Source organism: Juglans regia, chromosome 12, assembly GCF_001411555.2.
Source record: "Juglans regia cultivar Chandler chromosome 12, Walnut 2.0, whole genome shotgun sequence".
Lineage (NCBI taxonomy): Eukaryota > Viridiplantae > Streptophyta > Magnoliopsida > Fagales > Juglandaceae > Juglans > Juglans regia.
Genome location: NC_049912.1, coordinates 7583933 through 7603873, shown reverse-complemented (window position 1 = coordinate 7603873; position 19941 = coordinate 7583933). Strand labels below are relative to the sequence as shown.

Below are 19941 nucleotides of genomic sequence, written 5' to 3'. Positions count from 1 at the left end.
GAAAATTTATATTAGAGCTTAAATAAAAAAAGTGTATATGTTAATATTTAACGGGGACTAGAATAACTTACCATTTGTTTAGACAAACGATGAAAAGACCGAGAACTCTCATGATGATGTATAGTTAAATTTGATCTATTTGCTTTGTTCACAGTACTCCATTGCTAAAAAAAATATTATGTTTATTTGTTTAATACACTTATCATATACTATTAAAATAATATAGTAGCGAAATTACCTGATAAACAGGATCTTCAAACATATAACAAATCTTCTCCCATTCGTTTGGTAGTATTGTTTGGAATGGATTTTGGCACGCCTCTGTTGTAGTACTAAACTTCTAATAGTGTGCATGGCATCAACCTTTGTGCCTCTAGAATGCATTCGCCATCTGTTCCTCAACTGTTAATCGATCCTCTCGTCTATCAAAATTAAGTTCAAACTCATCCTTTCAAAAATTATAAACAATTAGCATAAATACAAAGTAACTTCAAATTAACATGTTATATTTAGTTATTGGGATGTAACTTATTACCAAACAACGATTTTTTATGTGATCTTTCACATCATGGAAAACTTTAACCCAAAAGGATATAGCCATTGGTGCATACGTGCGAGTAGGGGTACCAACATAAGAAGCAAGCGAAGCTAACGAATTCCCGGAGCCACCGGTGTGATGATGAGGAATATCAACTTTAATTTTATCCACTTTCCTTACTTTCTCTATGCAGACACCCCTCATAGTTCCTCGACCTCGGTGCTGGCTTACAATAGCTATATATACAGAAATTAAAGCATATTTTTTAATTAAATTAAATTATTTTATAGATATATATTACTTAAATCGAGCATTAAATTTAGTATTTAATTTGATAAAATACTTTATTTTGGGTCTGGTGATGTTGGCCCACTATTGATGGCAGATGAACCACGTAAGGAGTTGTTAATGCATAGAAATGACGCATGTGTTACTTTGCATTTGGGAGGTATATCTGTTTGAAATTGTAATAAATTATTACTCGAATAAACATTATGAATATTTATAAGAATGATACTTACACAAATATCTGTTTAAAATTCATTCACTATCTATTTTGCTTGACCAGTTGCCCTCATCCTCATTAGACACTTCAGTTGATTCATGTTCTTCTGATATTTCACCATCAATTACTTCGGGTTGAATATCTTCTCTATGCAATAGATTGATGCTTGATTCGTTTTCTTGATATGTTTATTCATTTGCTAGACTATCAACTTTTTCATTTGGTTTGTCTGCCTCTGGAATGTAATCATATATATTTCTTGGTGCAAACTTCTCCACTACTCGCCATGGGCTCCCATACTCCGGATCATCTACATAAATTTGGTTGTTTTCACTAATATTTATCTGAGAAAACACAAGATTGATTTTGGCATCAAGCGAGCTCAATTTATGTTGTGGATAGCACAGGAGAAGCCGATTGATTTGGCATTATATTTATTCCTCTGCATTTGATCGGAGTCACGCTTTTCGAGTGGAGGTAGTCTACCATTTACGCTGCTGATATCTAACTTCCTACTCTGATTGGGGGTTACTGTGCAAGGGACTGAGCAGAGGTTGCTGCAGATGGGAACCCTTAACAATATCACATTCAGTAAGAGCATAAGTCACTTGCGGAAGATTCAAATAGTACAAGATAGTGGCATGCCGAGTGATCTAGCTTCTAGTAGTACTATCGTTGTTGAGAGACAACCTGCTGGGGCTACTCTGGAGATCATGTACGATCTTTGTTCGAGGAACTCAAACAACATATGAAGAAGGAGTTCATTGAACCCATCATGGAGAAGCTTAAGGACATGGATGGATGCATAATTGCCTTACAAGAGGATTTTGATCTAATTAGCAAATAAATAGTTTTAGTTATTATTTTACTCTTTTATGTTTTATTGAACATTATATTTTAGGGATGCAATTAATGTATGATTTTTATTTTTAGTGTTTGCTAGCTTGTTTATTGTTAATAATGTTTTTTTTTTCATTTTACTTACCGTTCACGATAATATAAAAAATGACACTAGCTTTAAAGTAATATTTATTTAACTAAAAATCTTATTTAACATAAAAGAAATCACTAAAATATTTTAAAATTAATTAAATAAAATTAATTTATGAACTCATAAATATTTTATATTTCGTTCGATTTATTTCCCGTTCGAACAGGTTTAAAAAAATTCCCGCCAATTTTAATTTAATTTCTCACCAAACTATTCGTTCGAATGCCTAAATGTGGTGCTCGAACTTGTTTGAATGAAATAGGTGTCATTCGAACAGATTATACACCATTCAAATAGACATTAATTCTCTGTTCGAACGGTTTTGACTTTTTGAGACAACCTAATTCACTACAAAAGATCTAGTTCGAATGGATATTTAGCCGTTCGAACGGGTTTATAAAGTCATCCATGTTTTGAGACGAAATTTCGTCTCCAATAATTACTTTTAGGGATGAAATTTTGTTCGTACTAAAAACTTTGGTCATTTGAAACTAAAATTTGTTGTAGTGTTATACATTTTCATCATATGGTTTTTACACAAACTCTAGCAAATGACAGCTAAATACCTGTTTGAAATAAGGCAACTCAAAGCAGAACAAAGCAATATCCACTTTTGAATACAACCCTTAAGCCCAAAATGACAGTAGGAACTTTTTATTACAAGTCATTAACTCTGGAGAAAAGATATTTGCAACCGTCAATTGTGCAACCGTCACATAATCACTTTGAAAAAAGTGAATAAAATATGAGACCCACATGAAAAAAAATTAATTTTTTAACAGTAGATGTAATGCCCCGACCCCGAAGGCCCGAAAAATTAACTCACATAACCTGAATATCAACTCCAACAATACTAATATATTTCCAAAACCAAGAATATATCCTTCCAAATCTTCAAAACAACGTAAATACTTCAATTTAATAAATTGTACATACCCACATATCAAATCCTCAATATCACAACCCAAATAAAATATCAACTTTTCTTCATGTCTCAAATAACAAACTAGAATGAAATAAAGTTAACATAAATCTCCATAAACCGTCTAAATCCAATGAAATCAACTTAATAAATAAATAAATAACATCCAACAGCAGTGCTAAAACCGCGAAATACCCAATACCTATTCACGGATAATCTTGTCCACAAACTCTGATACTGATCCTCAGCCGAACCATCAATGTCATCTGAAAATATTATGAAGATTAAGGGGTGAGTTATCAACAACACAGCAAGCAGAGAGTATATACTAGCATGTAAACATGAGCATTTATAATGTTCGGTGTGCAAAACAAAATATTTACTTTTAGAAAAAGCATAAACAAAACTTGGTACAAAAATATTAGGGCAAAATTTCCAGAAAAACAAACTTATTCCCTAAAAGAAAATCCATTGGCATATCCAAACTGAAACATTATATTCATATCATCTCACAGAATCACATCGGGACAAATACTATGTTTAACCCCCGTGTTAGAGTTATAAACCACCATTATACCCATGGCTGGGTCATATACCATGATTCACCCCCGTGGTAGGGTTATAAACCACCATTATGCCTATGGCTGGGTCATATACCATGTTTCACCCCTGTTGTAGGGTTATAAACCACCATTATACCCGTGGCTGGGCCGTATTCCTTGTTTCACCCCATGGTAGGGTTATAAACCATCACTATACCCGCGCCTGGGCCTTAACAGAAACAGAACGAAATATCATCGGAATCAGATCACATTCATATACAGAACCAGAACTTCATGTCAAAGTTTTCAGATGACACATCATATCCAAACAAAGTACTGAATAGCTTCAGATCATTTCATATGTTCATGTTCGAAATAAATAGAATTAAAATATTTTCATTTATTCATAACAAAAACTTTTAGATTTTTCGTATTCGCTCTTTTGCATAGTTCAGAAACAAAATGTACAAAATTGTCTCATGTCTACACCAGTCATGACAGAAAATACTTTCTCTTATATAGAATTTATGCATATGCAGAATAAACATCTGAGGTCGTTTTCAGATTTCTTTTCAAAAATAAACATGCTTATTTCAAAGACAACCTCATTTCATTTCTTTTATGCAAAACTAGTATATGAACCCCGTTTACCTGACTTCCGTGTATTATGAACACCATGAGTCGGAACTCTAGTAGTGACACCACCTAAACAAAACATATACTAACATTTAATAAACCAATCCAGTAAGCTACTATTTTTTGAGTAATAAGCCAAAACAGCCCCTTCTTAACTCAATAACTAACATAAAATTAAACCCGAACAGTACCCTACTCAAACCCTTAGCATTTAAGCACCATCATCGTCACTAAAAATTCCCACGCAGCAGCCAAATATGACTCATAAAGGTTACCTCTTACCAACAAGTATTTAATCAAAGACAATCAACCCCAAAACATCATTCCACCTTTGATCACTGTTAAACCCCACCAACCATGTAATTAGAAATCACACCACCCCCATATCAGCTATACTTTATCTACATTTCAAAATCCAACCATGTAACACCCAAGAATATTACCAAAATTTTCGGAAGAGACTTACCTAAAAGAATCACAAAAGCTTCGCACCTCCTCGAATCGAAGCAACCCACTGTAAATTAAGCCCAAAATTCACTGGAATCTGTAGTGGAAAAAATAGACGATGGTTTGCGCAAGGAAGGATGAAAGGTCTGAGTGTGTGTGCATGGCAACCAGAACAGAGTGGGTGTGTGTGTCAAAACAAATCAAAGCAAACCAAGTAAAAGAGAGGGTCTGTGAGAGTAAAACCAGAATAAAAGGAAGAAGAAGAAAAAAAAAATGAAAGAGTGATGCCGAAATGAGATAAAGGAGTTACCGACGGTAGTGCAAAAGGAATGAAGTGGAGGTTGATAGTTGAAGCTCCAACAACCCGGGGTTGAACACACGGTGAAGGGAGAGAAAAGTTGAGAGGAACCGAAAGACAATGTCTGCTCAAAGGTGAGGGTTTGTTTCGTGAACGTGAGAAGAGGTAGAAACAACTGCAGAGGTTATGGGTTTTTTGTGTACGGGTTGAGCAAAATGCGAAAATGCAGTGCGGTGGGGAGATTTCGTGGAGGAGAAAAACAGTGTGGCAGAAATGGGAAAAAGAACTCACCAAACGACGCTGTTCAAGCCTTCCTTCAAGTGACCATCAGTTGTGGACCAGGCTTGGTGAAATTGGGCTGAGCTTCAACGGAAACTGGGCTTAGAGCCCGAGTGTTATATCCTCCCCCCTTATAAAAAAATTCCATCCTTGGAATTTGTCACAAGTTATCAAGATCACTGGCCAACAACTGTGGGTACTTGACTTGCATTTCCTCTTCCAATTCCCAAGAGGCTTCACTAATAGTATGATTATTCCATACCACTTTAACCAATGGAATAGTCCGATTCCATAACATTTGTTCTTTTCTCTCTATAATCCGCATCGGCTCTTCTGTATAAGTCAAATTTTCCTGAAGTTGAAGAGGTTCATAGTCGATAACGTGGGTGGGGTCAGGTATATACTTCCTCAGCATAGATACATGAAATACGTCATGTACTCCTGAGAGTGCTGGTGGTAGGGCTACTTTGTAAGCCACTGGTCCAATCCGATCAAGAATCTCAAAAGGCCCGACATATCTAGGGCTCAATTTGCCCTTCTTTCCAAACCTCATGACCCCTCTCATGGGTGCAATCCTCAAGAATACCTTATTTCCGACCTCAAACTCTAATTGGCAACGACGATTATCTGCATAGCTTTTCTGTCGACTCTGAGCTGCTCTCATTCTAGCTCAAATGGTCTCAATCTTCTCTGTTGTCTTCTGTATGATTTATGGACCCAAAATTTTTCTTTCTCCCACCTCATCCTAATACAAAAGAGATCTACACTTCCTACCATAAAGTGCTTCATAAGGTGCCATCTCAATGCTAGCCAGGTAACTGTTATTATAAGCAAACTCGACTAAAGGCAAGTGTCGTATCCAGGTTCCCCTGAAATCTAGCATACAAGCCCTCAACATGTCTTCCAAAATTTGAATGGTCCTTTCCGACTGACCATCTGCCTGCTGGTGAAATACAGTGTTGAAATTTAACTTAGTGCCCATGGCCTCCTATAAGCTTCACCAAAATTTTGAAGTGAAATGAGGATCTCTATCCGACACAATGGACACGGGTACCCCATGCAACCTCACTATTTCCTATATATACAGCTCGGCTAGTTTCTCCAGCTTATAAGAAACTTTGATAGGCACAAAGTGAGCGGTCTTCGTCAAACGGTCCACTATCACCCATATTGCATCCTGTCCAGTCAGTGTCCGTGGTAGGCCTGTAACGAAAACCATAGAGATATGCTTCCATTTCCATTCTGGAATCTGTAGTGGTTGTAATAACCCTGCTGGTCTCTGATGTTCTAGTTTCACCTGTTGGCAGGTTAGGCACTGTGCCACAAATTTGGCAATCTCCCTCTTCATGCCATTCCACCAGAAAGACCCCTTCAAATCTCGATACATTTTCGTACTACCTGGGTGAACTGTGTAAGGGGAGCGGTGCACTTCTTCGAGGATAAGTCTTTTTATTTCATCATTGTCCGACACACAAAACCTATTTCCGAACCTTAACACTCCATCTTCAGAAACACTGAACTCATATTTATTTCCTTTTTCTACTTCTTCTATTAATCTTGCTACCTCAAAATCTTCTTTTTGAGCAAGCTTAATTATGTCTATCAAAACTGGTTGAACTATTAAACTGGCTATCAATGCCTGCTAGTCACCAGTAACAATTTCAATAGTAGCTTTTTCTAAGTCCATTAATAAGTGGGGCTGAGTGGTAAGAGTTGCAATTGCTAGTCTCATTGGCTTCCTGCTAAGTGCATCAGCTATAACATTAGTTTTGCGTGGATGGTAGTTAATGTTGCAATCGTAATCCTTGAATAGTTCAAGTCATCTCCTCTGTCTCATATTCAGTTCCTTCGGAGTGAAGAAATACTTCAAACTCTTGTGATCCATGTAGATTTCGTACCTTTCACCATATAAATAATGCCTCCAGCTTTTAAGTGCAAAGACAACAACGGCTAACTCCAAATCATGTGTGGGGTAATTTTGCTCATATATCTTCAATTGCCGAGAAGCGTATGCTATTAATTTCCCGTGCTGCATCAATACACACCCCAAACCCAATCGTGAAGCGTCACTGTAAACCACAAATCCTCATCTTTCGCTAGGGACTGTCAAAACTGGAGCTGTCACCAATCTCTTCTTCAATTCCTGGAAGCTTTCCTCACATTTTCCAGTCTAATCATACTTATTGTTCTTCCTGTAAGGGCGGTAAGAGGAACAGCTATTTTTGAAAAATTGTCTATAAACCGATAGTAATAACCAGCCAAACCCAAGAAACTATTAACTTCGTGCACATTGGTTGGTTGGGTCTAGTTAACTATTGCTTCAATTTTTCTTGGGTCTACTGAAATAACATCCCTTGAGACTACATGTCCCAAAAATGCAATAGACTCAAGCCAAAACTCACACTTCTTCAACTTAGCAAATAATTTCTTATCCTTGAGTGTCCCCAGTACTTGTCTAAGATGGTCTTCATGTTCAGCTTTGCCCTTGAAGTAGATTAATATGTCGTCAATAAACACTACTACAAATTTATCCAAGAATTCATGAAATACATGATTCATCAAGTCCATAAATACTGTTGTGGCGTTGGTTAGGCCAAAAGGCATGACCAAGAATTCATAATGCCCGTACCTGGTCCTGAAAGCTGCCTTAGGCACATCCTCTGCCTTGATCTTCAATTGATGATAACCTGATCTGAGATCAATCTTGGAGAATATCTGAGCACTTTGCAACTGATCAAATAAATCATTGATGCGGGGCAGCGGATATTTATTCTTTATGGTCACTCGGTTCTGTTCCCTGTCGTCTATACACATTCTCATTGTCCCATCCTTCTTCACAAACAAAACTGTAGCTCCCCAAGGTGAGACATTGTGCCTGATTAAACCTTTGTCTAATAAGTCTTGCAACTGTTCTTTGAGCTCGGCTAACTCCGATGGTGCCATTCGATAAGGGGATTTGGAAAGAGGCGTCGTGCCTGGGGCTAACTCAATAGCAAACTCTACCTCCCGCTCGGGTGGCAATCCAGACAAATCTTCAAGAAAAACCTCCGGATACTTTCTCACAATAGGGATCTCTTCTAACTCCAATTCTTCCTTTGGTTCATCCACCACAAAAGCCAAGTACCCCTGACACCCATCATGTAATAACTTGTCAACCTGAAAAGTAGAAATAACTGATGGAGGGGTACGCACTCTAGAACCCATAAACTAAAGTTCCTCTTCTTCCGGAAACTTGAACACCACTTCCCTTTTAAAACAATCAATACTAGCATAACTGGAAGCTAACCAATCCATTCCCAAAATCACATCGAACCCAATCATAGGAAAGACTATCAGGTTAGCTGGCACTTCCCTCCCGCTAATAGTTATTGGACACTTAAGTATAATCTTGTTGCAGGTCACTATATCACTTGCTGGGGTTGAGACCCTCAAATTGTAATCCATTTCATCAGCATCAACGGGGCAGAACTTAACGTAATCCATTGAAATAAAAGAGTGGGTAGCTCCTAAGTCAAATAAAACTGTAGCCATATTAAAAACAGGGGGATAATTCCTATGTTTACGTCATATAATCCATAGAGATAACAAAATAAGTAATCATTAATTCTTAACATAAGGAACTAAATAGGAAAGTCAGAAAGATTATACCTGTGATGACATCATTCTTGTCCTCAGCTTTTCCCGGTGTTAAAGCAAACACCCTTGCTGTACAGTTCTCCGCTGATTGTTGTCTTGGTTAATCAGCCTAAAGTTTTGAGGTAGGTTGGGCCTTCTGTTGTTCTCCGCAGGCAGTGGACATTCTCTAATGAAATGCCCATCCTTACCGCATTAGAAACATGATCACACTTCCCTTCTGCACTCCCCAACGTGTATGCGGTTACAGAACTTACAGAGGTTAGTGGTATGATTTCCCTGCATCTGTCTCTGACTTGAACTGCTTCCCTCATTTCTCTTCTTCCATGGCCCTTGATCTAAACTAGAGAATCCTTGTGGATCCGCTCTCTTCCTTTGTTCTTGCAATTCAGCAACCCTCTTGAGATTCTGCTCGACTAGCATCGCCTTGTGCACTAACTCTGAAAAATTCTGAATCTATAGGACCATCACTCGTTCATAAATCCTGTAGTTCAAACCTTCCTCAAACTTCCTAGTCTTCCTCTCCTCATCCGGAATTAGGTATGCGGCGAAGTGTGATAATTCCGCAAACCTTGCAGCATACTGGCGTACAGTCATGGTCCCTTGCACCAAGTTGGTGAACTCTCTAGCTCTAGCTTTCCTATCCGCTTTAGGGAAAAATCGGACAAAGAAATTCTGCTTGAATTGAGCCCAAACAATCAACCCAGTCCCCTCAGCTTCCCTAATGACTTTTTCAGAATTCCATCATCTCTTCGCTTCTCCAATTAGTTTAAAAGCTGCGAACCGAATTTTCTGCTGATCAGTACACTCCAAAACACTGAATATTTCTTCAATGTCTTGAATCCAATCCTCCGCTCCATTTGTATCGCCTCTTCCATCAAAGGTAGGAGGATGCGTTTGATTAAATTGTTCAAACATGAAACCCCCGTCATTGTTGTTTTCGTTTAAATCTTCAAGGCTTCAAACTCGACGACGGGCTGCCATCCTGAAAGCTTAAACTTGGTGAAACGTTCTAAAATAAATAAAATAAATATTGTATTAATAGAATAATTTAATAAAATATGTGTATAAATACAAATATATATATATATATATGTCAGATAACTATTTAAGCTTGACATCACTTAATACTCACATACATCATTAGAATCTAAACCCTCAAGTTACGAATTCAATTCCTAACATCTGCCAAATCTAAAACCTCAAATCCCATCAAAATCAATCATAAGGCTCTTAGAAGCTCAAACTTAAATATCCACATGATCATCCTTATAGTCCTCAAGTTCCTATACTGAAATTTTTACATCCTATGAACCTATAGATATCTAAACCTCCAAGGTTTATAGTATGCAGAATTCAAATCTGACTCTGATACCAACTATAACGCCCCAACCCTGAGGGTCCTGAGAGTTAACTCACATAACCTGAATATCAACTCCAACAATACTAATATATTTCCAAAACCAAGAATATATCCTTCCAAATCTTCAAAACAAGGTAAATACTTCAATTTAATAAACGGTACATACCCACATATCAAATCCTCAATATCACAACCAAAATAAAATATCAACTTTTCTTCATGTCTCAAATAACAAACTAGAATGAAATAAAGTTAACATAAGTCTCCATAAACCGTCTAAATCCATTGAAATCAACTTAATAAATAAATAACATCCAACAACATTACTAAAACCGTGAAATACCCAACACTATTCACGGATAATCTTGTCCACAAACTATAATACTGATCCTCAGCCGAACCATCAATGTCATCTGAAAATATTATGAAGATTAAGGGTGAGTTATCAACAACTCAGCAAGCAGAGAGCATATACTAGCATGTAAACATGAGCATTTATAACGTTCAGTGTGCAAACAAAATATTTACTTTCAAAAAAAGCATAAACAAAACTTGGTACAAAAACGTTAGAGCGAAATTTCCAGAAAAACAAACTTATTCCCAAACAGAAAATCTATTGGCATATTCAAACTAAAACATTATATTCATATCATTTCACAGAATTACATCGGGACAAATACCATGTTTAACCTCCGTGGTAGGGTTATAAACCACCATTATACCCATGGTAGGGTTATAAACTACTATTATACCTGTGGCTGGGCCGTATATCATGTTTCACCCCCGTGGTAGGGTTATAAACCACCATTATACCCGTGGCTAGGCCGTATATCATGTTTTACCTTGTGGAAGGGTTATAAACCACCATTATACCCGTGACTGGGCCCGTATTCCATGTTTCACTCCCGTGGTAGGATTATAAACTATCATTATATTCGTGCCTGGGCCTTAACAGAAACAGAACGAAACATCATTGGAATCAAATCACATTCATATACAAAATCAGAACTTCATGCCAAGATTTTTAGAAGACACATCATATCCAAACAAGGTACTGAATAGCTTTAGATCATTTCATATATTCAAAATAAACAGAATTAAAATATTTTCATTTATTCATAACAAAAACTTTTATATTTTTCGTATTCGCTCTTTTGCATAGTTCAGAAACAAAATGTACAAAATTGGCTCATGTCTACCCTAGTAATGACAGAAAATACTTTCTTTTATATAGAATTTATGCATATGCAGAATAAACATCTGAAGTCGTTTTCAGATTTCTTTTCAAAAATAAACATGCTTATTTCAAAGACAACCTCATTTCATTTCTTTTATGCAAAACTAGTATATGAACCCCGCTTACCTGACTTCCGTGTGTTATCAACACCTCGAGTCGGAACTCTAGTAGTGACACCCCACCTAAACAAAACATGTACCCAACATTTAATAAACCAATCCAATAAGCTACTATTTATTGAGTAATAAACCAAAACTGCCCCTTCTTAACTCAATAACTAACATAAAATTAAACCTGAACAGTACCCTCCTCAAACCTTTAGCATTTAAACACCATCACCGTCACTAAAAACTCCCACGCAGTAGCCAAATACGACTCATAAAGATTACCTCTTACCAACAAGTATTTAATCAAAGACAATCAACCCCAAAACACCATTCCACCTTTGATCATTGTTAAACCCCGCCAACAATGTAATTAGAAATCACACCACCACCATATCAACTACACTTTATCTACATTTCAAAGTCCAACCATGTAACACCCAAGAATATTACCAAAACTTTCGGAAGAGACTTACCTAAAAGAATCACAAAAGCTTCACACCTCCTCGAATCGAAGCAACCCACTGTAAATTAAGCCCAAAATTCACTGGAATCTCTAGTGGAAAAAATAGATGATGGTCTGCACAAGGAAGGATGAAAGGTCTGAGTGTGTGTGCACAGCAACCAAAACAGAGTGGGTGTGTGTGAAAACAAATCAAAGCAAACCAAGTAAAAGAGAGGGTCTGTGCGGGTAAAACCAAAAGAAAAGGAAGAAGAGAAAAAAAAATAAAAATGAAAGAGAGATGTCGAAATGAGAGAATGGAGTCACCGACGGTAGTGCAAAAATAATGAAGTGGAGGTCGATAGTTGAAGCTCCAACAACCTGGGGTTGAATGCACGGTGAAGGGAGAGAAAAGTTGAGAGGAACCGAAAGACAATGTTTGCTCAAAGGTGAGGGTTTGTTTCTTGGACGTGAGAAGAGGTAGAAACAACTGCAGAGGTTATGGGTTTTGAGTGTACAGGTTGAGTAACATGTGGAAATGCAGTGCAGTGGGGAGATTTCGTGGAGAAGAAAAACAGTGCAGCAGAAATGGGAAAAAGAACTCACCAAACGATGTCGTTCAAGCCTCCCTTCAAGTGACCATCAGTTGTGGACTGGGCTGAGCTTCAACGGAAACTGGGCTTAAAGCCCGATTGTTACAATAGACCCCATTATTTTTCAAAGCGATTACGTGGCGTTTACGCACTTCACGGTTGTAGGTGAAATTACTCTTAACTCCGAGTCATTATCAACTGAGAGAGAGCTAAAAGTAAAAGGAAAAAATGGAAACGAGGATGAAATAAGAGATAAACAATATAATTTTGTTTAGAAGCTGAACAGTAACCGCTACATGTAGCGAGTTTATTAAATGGAAAATAAAGATAGCATACATAATTTATTGGTCGACCTTTGTTTTAAACAAATTTTTACTTATTTGGAAGAAATTTGTATTTTACATAAGCCATTGAGAGTACTACTCTAAGATTAAAGGCTTGTAGGTCTTCAAAACTCATACCCGCCCCCAACATGCTTGGATAGCCAAAGAACTAGCATCTCATCTCACTCCGTGAATCTTCCTTTCATCTTCACGCTGCCCCAACCAAAATCTGGCCACCATCATCTCTAGTTCTACATAACAAGATCGAGAGCTCTAAACATCTTAGTGTATGTTTTGCATGTATTACTACCTTATTAAGAATCTCCCTTCCAATGATGCTCTTCTTTTGAGTCTTGCAACTTCCTGATCCATATCCTTGAAGTCTTTGAATGCTAGCTAGCTTTCTTGATCTTTCAATAAGAAGGAAGGCTGAGTATTTATTGTGTTATTTAAGTTCTTGCACACCCCATACTTATTGCTATTAATTCTAGCTAGAAGGGTTTTTCGTCTTTCAAATAACCCCTAGATTTGCTGCAAATAGTCTTTCTCAGCGACTTTTACTGTGCCGCATGTTTGTCACAATTGTCTGCTCAGTTATAAGTTAAACCAACGAACTACAAAAATCGTTACAAATAGTTACTTTTTCTGTCGATTTTAATGCGCTGCAATTATTCAAAAAATTGCTGGAAAAGGCCTTCCGGTTTAAAACTTTTGCCTCTATGGTAACTTGGCAAACAAGATACTATCATCATCAAAGAAAATGTGGTGGACTTTAGGAGCAGCACCCCGGCTAATACTACCACCAATGATCTTTTTAAGCTATCTATGATAGAGAATATAAGAATTCTAATAGAACAAGCAAAAATAAGGAAAAATAGTGTTCGGTAAGAGGCTTAAATGGGCTGGGCTTGGGCCCAAAATGGGTATGCCTTCTAGGAAGGGTCGTTGGGTTACGATGAACAATGCTAAATTGATAGAGGCTGATTTTTAATCGAACATAATGAATTTAATAGCTATATATATATATAGTGCATAATGTTTGTTTTCGAGAATTAAAAAGATAGGTTTTGCACTTCTTAGAAAGAATCTTAATAGATATAACATCAAATAAACAAATAGAATGTTCACAAGGAAAGACACTAATTAGGACAAGAATAACTTGTAAGAAAAACAAAAGAAAAGTATATATGAATACACAGGCCGACCTGATAACTGTATTATTTGAGCATGATGATCAAGGAGCATTCATCACCTGCTTGAGGGCTAAAAGCACATCTGACAATTTAATTTAATTCTATACACTATACTACTATTTCATTTTCATCTCATTATAATATAAGATGTGACACATTTATCATCATTAGATGATCTTTTATTGGTTAATCATTTATCATCATTCATCTTACATAGCGGGATGAGAGTGATGTATACTAGCATTACTCTTTATGGAAAACATGTACGGCTTTGATATTTTTGTACAGTATATAATCAATTTAAAATGGAAAACATGTCAGTAAATGAATAATTTTTGAAGAAATTCAATTTTGTTTTTAATTGAGTCGCTATGCATAGGGATATTGGGATATCCAGTAGTATTCCTTTACGGTGGTCGTTTTTCTAGCTATCTAGCATTTCAATTACAAGAACATCCCCAACGTCTTGCAAAATTAAAGGAAGAAAGTTTAATCGACCGTACGTACATTAAGGCAAAGTACATAAAGAAGCAGCTAGCTGGCTGAAGCATCTCCAAAGCGACGAGGAAAAGGTAAAAGGAAAAAAGTACTGTAGAGAGCATCAAAATCTTGCTATCGGAGCAAGCAAAGTGATCAGAAGCACGCAAACTGTAGACGGACAGGAACAATCGATGCTTACTAATTAATTTACTTTTCATATATTTGCATTAATGTTGACCATGATTATGGAATTTTAAAACAGTGTTTCTTTTATATATGCTTTTTCTTAAGGCGCATGAGGTAGCCGCAACAAGCACAGTCATATACTATCAACAATATGCTTAACTTCCTTTATTCTTTTATATAAAGAAATCAACATTATACGTACGTACATTAAACAACCAAAAAAATCAGAAAACTAATTGTGCCCACTAGTGATCAGTGCTCTACCGATCCTATGGTGGCGGCGTATCTAAAGCGATCGAGCCATTAATATGAGATTTTAATTTAAAATGATAACAATATTAAGATATATATAAAATAATGAGATTTTATTGAGAAATTGGACTTAATTTTCTACATGTGAAAAAATATTATTGGTTTGCTATTTAATCATATACATGATATATATATATATAAAAGAATATAACAATTTAAAAGAGAATCCAATTTGTATTTAATTGAATTATTATGTCCTATTGGTAGTACTTCTTTTATTACTTAATTTTGAAAACAATTCAAGGTCATCAATATCAAAATACATATCATATTTTAGAAAATATTCAAGAGTAATACAACATCATTTTTTCACTTTTCTAGTTTCAGTACCATGTTTGAACATTTTTTACATTTTAGCTAAGATTTTTTTTTATAGTAGAACTTCTAAATTCTCTGATTTTTTAACCCAAATTTACCATTTTAGGTAAGATTTTTCCCACCTTGTATCTAATCTATCTCTTTTCTATAATTTCTATTTTGAGGGTGATAATTTTTTTTTTTTTTAATTATGGAGGCCTTGGTTGCCTACCCCTTAAGCCGGCCCTCATTTCTTGACTATAAAATCTAAAGGCTAGTTATAGTTTTAGAATATGCAAGTGCCGTGTACTTTTTTTTTTAAATAATAGGGTCTACGTTAAAAACTAATTTTTTCATGTGAGTCTCAAATTTATCCACTTTTTTCAAAAGAAGTGTGCGAGACTTGCGCACTCTAAGATTGTTGTAAACATCATTTCTTAAATCTAAAAATCTGCCGATTTTGGAGCAGTTCAAAGATGGAAGAATATGCTATCTTGCTAGAATATTTAAGCTGCTACTTTGCCTAATGTGGGTCGGAAAATTCAAAGAATTAGAATCACGAGTATTGCTATTTCTATGATTTCTTTCAAAGAAAAATGTTGCTCTGAAAGATAAATTCTTCGTAAATAACTATACATATGCATGGAAAGCCACAAATATAAATAGGTTTGCATCAAAACATATATATATATATACACGTAAGTTCACAACAAAATTAAATTGGTATGAGATTAGTGAAAATTAATCTCTCGCTTCTGATCAGATGGATGCTAACATTAATTTCCCAACGTTGGTTTATTTATTTAAATGAAGAGACACTTTATTTTAGAGTAAAGTCCCATCATTCATGGGCTGGAAGGCATGCAAACCCTTCTGTATGCATGACTACTCATGAATTGTATACCAAACTTAAGTTGGTGATCATTTGTCCTTTCTGTGCAGCATCTGATGCCTTGCATGTTTCCTCTCTCACCCTCTTTCTTTGGCGTGTCTTTCTTTCTCACAAGTTGGGATCCTCATTCATTGTAAAATACTATAAATAACAGCACACATTGGCTATCTATTTATGTTCCCCATTCCTAACTCTCTAATTGCTTGGTTGTACTAGTCTTCTTTCAGCCATTTTTGCACATTTCATCTTAATAAAATGTCAAACCAACCCACCCAACCTCGTCCATTGTTCCGTTTACCTTCCATAGCCCGCCCGAACCAAGCCCCGGCTGCCCCTGCCCCTGCCCCTGCCCCTGCTACTGTTCCGGAGCCACGCCCACCAATAGTTCGGTCTACATTCAGGCCATTGGCCGGCCCGTCTCAGCCAACTCAATCTCAAGAACCCACCCCACCACCATCTACGGCTACTCGTCCGGTAATCCCAGCGGTTGCCTCGCAACCACCGCCACCAGCACCACCTTCCAATGGAGCCCCAGTTCCAGCTGCCAATACTCGCTCAGTTCCATCTTCCCCAACTGGGAGAGTCTCCGCTCCATCTGCATCAGTGCCTGTGATCAAACCCACATCTTCAGTGCCATCATCACCTCAAGCCAAAGTTGCTGCTCCTTCCTCCTCAGTTCCAACTTCTCCTGTTGATAAAGCACCACTGCAAGCACAGACTTTATCGTCCACTACAGTAGTTCCAAGCACTACCACAACCACTGCTCGCGTGCCAACCCCTATCCCACCTCCCAAAACCATTAACCCTGTGGTTCAAACCACACCCAAGTCACCTAAGCCCAAGCCCACTGCCCCACCACCCTCTCCTCTGATCCTTCCGCCTTCCCAGTTGAAGTCCGAGGTCGAGTCTGAGCAGAACATCCCAATGGCAGTCGAGCAGAAAACTGTCCTGATCCAAAAGACCATTGATAAGCCTAAGCCGTGGCATGGTGGGAATGGGGATTCGCAGAAGGAAAATGGTGAGTTTTATAAGCCCAACAATGTCCCAATTGGAAAGGAAGAAGCGTCAAAAGAAGTTCAGGCCAAGGAGATAAAGGAGAAAAGTAAAGGGAAAAAGAATTGGGATTCAGAGGAGATGGGTATGAGGGTTATAACAATTGCTGGGGAAAACAAAGGCGCCTTCATGGAACTCATTCAATCAAAAAAGAAACATGAAGCTGTTGTTGACAAGAAAGGGAATGATAAAACGCAAAGCCATGGAAGTGAGTCGGAAAGCATTCGTAGTAGTAGCGATAAGGAGGGGAATCCTAAAAAGGAAAAGGGTCACAGAGGAAAAGTAACTGGTTCAAAGCCCATGAGTTCATTCATGAACAGCAATGTGCAGAGTGTTAACAACTCCATCCTCTACAATTGTTCATGCACTCACCATGACCCTGGGGTGCACCTTTCTCTCTCTAGGAAGCCCTCCGCCGAGTCCTACGTAAAGGATCGCGTTAATGGCAATCATACTTAGGGACAGACGGGCACAGAGAGAGAGAGGATTTTCTCTTTGCTTTTGTGTTTGAAGTTCGGCTAAAGATATATTTACAGCTGAATAAGCCGGAGTGGTTGGAGTGTTTGGTAATTATTAAACAGGGCATGGATTCTAATTCTTCATGGCTAGGTTCCACTTGTAGTGGAATGTAGCTTAAGATTCTCCATCGCCATTGTTGGTAATAAAAGGGATGGTTTGCTATGTATGAATGAATATATATATATATATATATATATATTACCAATAATGCTATATCCTCTCTCTCATATATTTAATTTGTTTTACTTACTAATTAATGAAGTTATTATATTATTAGTGTATTGATAATTTTTTTTTTTTTTTTAAAAAATATTAAAAAATATTAAAAAAATATAAAAATATAAAAAATAAAAAGAATAAATTTTGTCTAAATGGCACGGCATGTCCAACTGTTACTACTGGTCAAGCCTAGCATTACTCATATATTATATGGAGCAGTAATATCACCTTCACGGAATTTGTCTGTTGATTCTATTTGGCCACTAGCCTAGCTATGAATTAATGTCTATTATAGTCGATCATGATCTGTTCGTTTGAGGAACGTATGGTCGTTGATAATTTTATATATATATATACTAGTAAGATTTTACGTGCTTGAGGCATGTGTGCGCAGTTTAAAGCACTAATATATTTTATTAAAATAAAAATAAAGTACATATATCTTATTATTTTATTACTAATATATATCTTAAAAGCTATTGAAAGATAGGCTATTTGTAAATTATTATAATATTTTCCTATTATAATGAATACGAAAAGATAAAATCTACATAAATCTGTTTTCCTATTATAACGTATTTTTAATTTGAAAATTGAATCCATAATTATTATTATAATAAATCTGCTTTATTAACATATTTAAAGATATTAATAGTGGAATAGAAATCAACGGAAACCATAAAAGTAGTCATAAACAGAATGTAAAGGAAAATATAATTGTATCCTTGTATTTTATAATTATTACAAACTGATGAAAAGTTAATAAAAACTAACATATTTCGTTAAAATAAGAAATTTCTGTTAAAATAAGAAAATTTCATAGACTCTTTATATATATAGAGATGTTGGTGGGGAAGAGTGACTACTTAATAGACGTGTATTTCATCAATATTCGTCTTTAGTCATGATGTGGGCCGGGCCTGATCAGAATCAGCTTCATATTTTTTTTTTGGTCTTTAATATGTTATACGGTCTTTATTTCATTAATTTTAGGATGGTCGAAAAGACACTATATATATATATATATATAACGGCTTCTATTCACAATAGTGGGATCATGAAGGTCTTGTAAGTTTTTGTCTGAATTTGTGGACTTGGAGTGGGAGAGAGGAAACGGATCTTGCGACATTTATTACTTATCGTATAAATATTTTGGTCAATATTAAATAAGTAATAAATGATATAGAATCTTATTTTCTCACCAATTAATTAAGGCTCCCACTTTAAATCAAGAATTTGAGGAGGTTTTTTCACTCACAATAGCTTAAAAAACAAAGCTATGAACATGATCGTATTAAAAGTTTGACCGAGTGAAAGATCTCCAAATAGTGAAATATATTGTCGAAGTAATAGTATTTTCCTTCTGTTCTGATAAATATATAGAAATGTTTAGAAATCGCATTTAACACCTTAGAGAAAAAAAGTATTCTCTCTATTGTCCCTCTCGAGTGGCGATTCTCGTGAAGTGTGAGAGTCTGCTCTACTCCATGTGAGTAGGAAGGAGTGGGGGCTTCGTCAGTTGGACGCGGTAATGATGGATGACATTGAAGAGATCTGTGAATGTCTGAAATTGAATGAAGATGAGGAGGATCCCATCAAGGTAGTTTTAGGTGATATGGAAAAAATGAATAAGAGAGGAGATAGGAGTCTGGTGGGGAAAATATGTGCATAGAGAATGATCGGGAAGGATGCAATGAGATCTATGACGGTGAAAATTTGGAGAGTGAGTAAACATATGGAATTCCGTGAGATTGGAGTGAATTGTTTCGTAATCACATTTGCATCTCAGGGAGATAGGAACAGAGTGCTGAAGGGGTGTCCATGGCTCTTTGATAACTATCTATTTGTATTTAGAGTGTTTGATGGAAGTACCCAACCAAACCAATTTGATTTTTTGACTGAACAGTTTTGGACCTAGTTGCCTAACCTGCTTCTGA

General features: G+C 36.5%; 2 protein-coding genes across 2 annotated transcripts; one reads left to right on the top strand and one right to left on the bottom strand.

Moving 5' to 3' along the window:
• Positions 1 to 5318: 5318 nt before the first annotated feature.
• LOC109010399 lies at positions 5319 to 5711 on the bottom strand. Its single transcript, XM_018991232.1, has one exon. It carries the CDS (start codon positions 5709 to 5711, stop codon positions 5319 to 5321), a length of 393 nt encoding a protein of 130 aa, XP_018846777.1.
• A 10667-nt stretch (positions 5712 to 16378) lies between these two features.
• LOC109010403 (proline-rich receptor-like protein kinase PERK2) lies at positions 16379 to 17947 on the top strand. The gene has a single exon (XM_018991235.2). The coding sequence runs from the start codon at positions 16469 to 16471 to the stop codon at positions 17723 to 17725; it is 1257 nt and encodes a 418-aa protein (XP_018846780.1). The 5' UTR covers positions 16379 to 16468; the 3' UTR covers positions 17726 to 17947.
• Positions 17948 to 19941: the final 1994 nt, after the last annotated feature.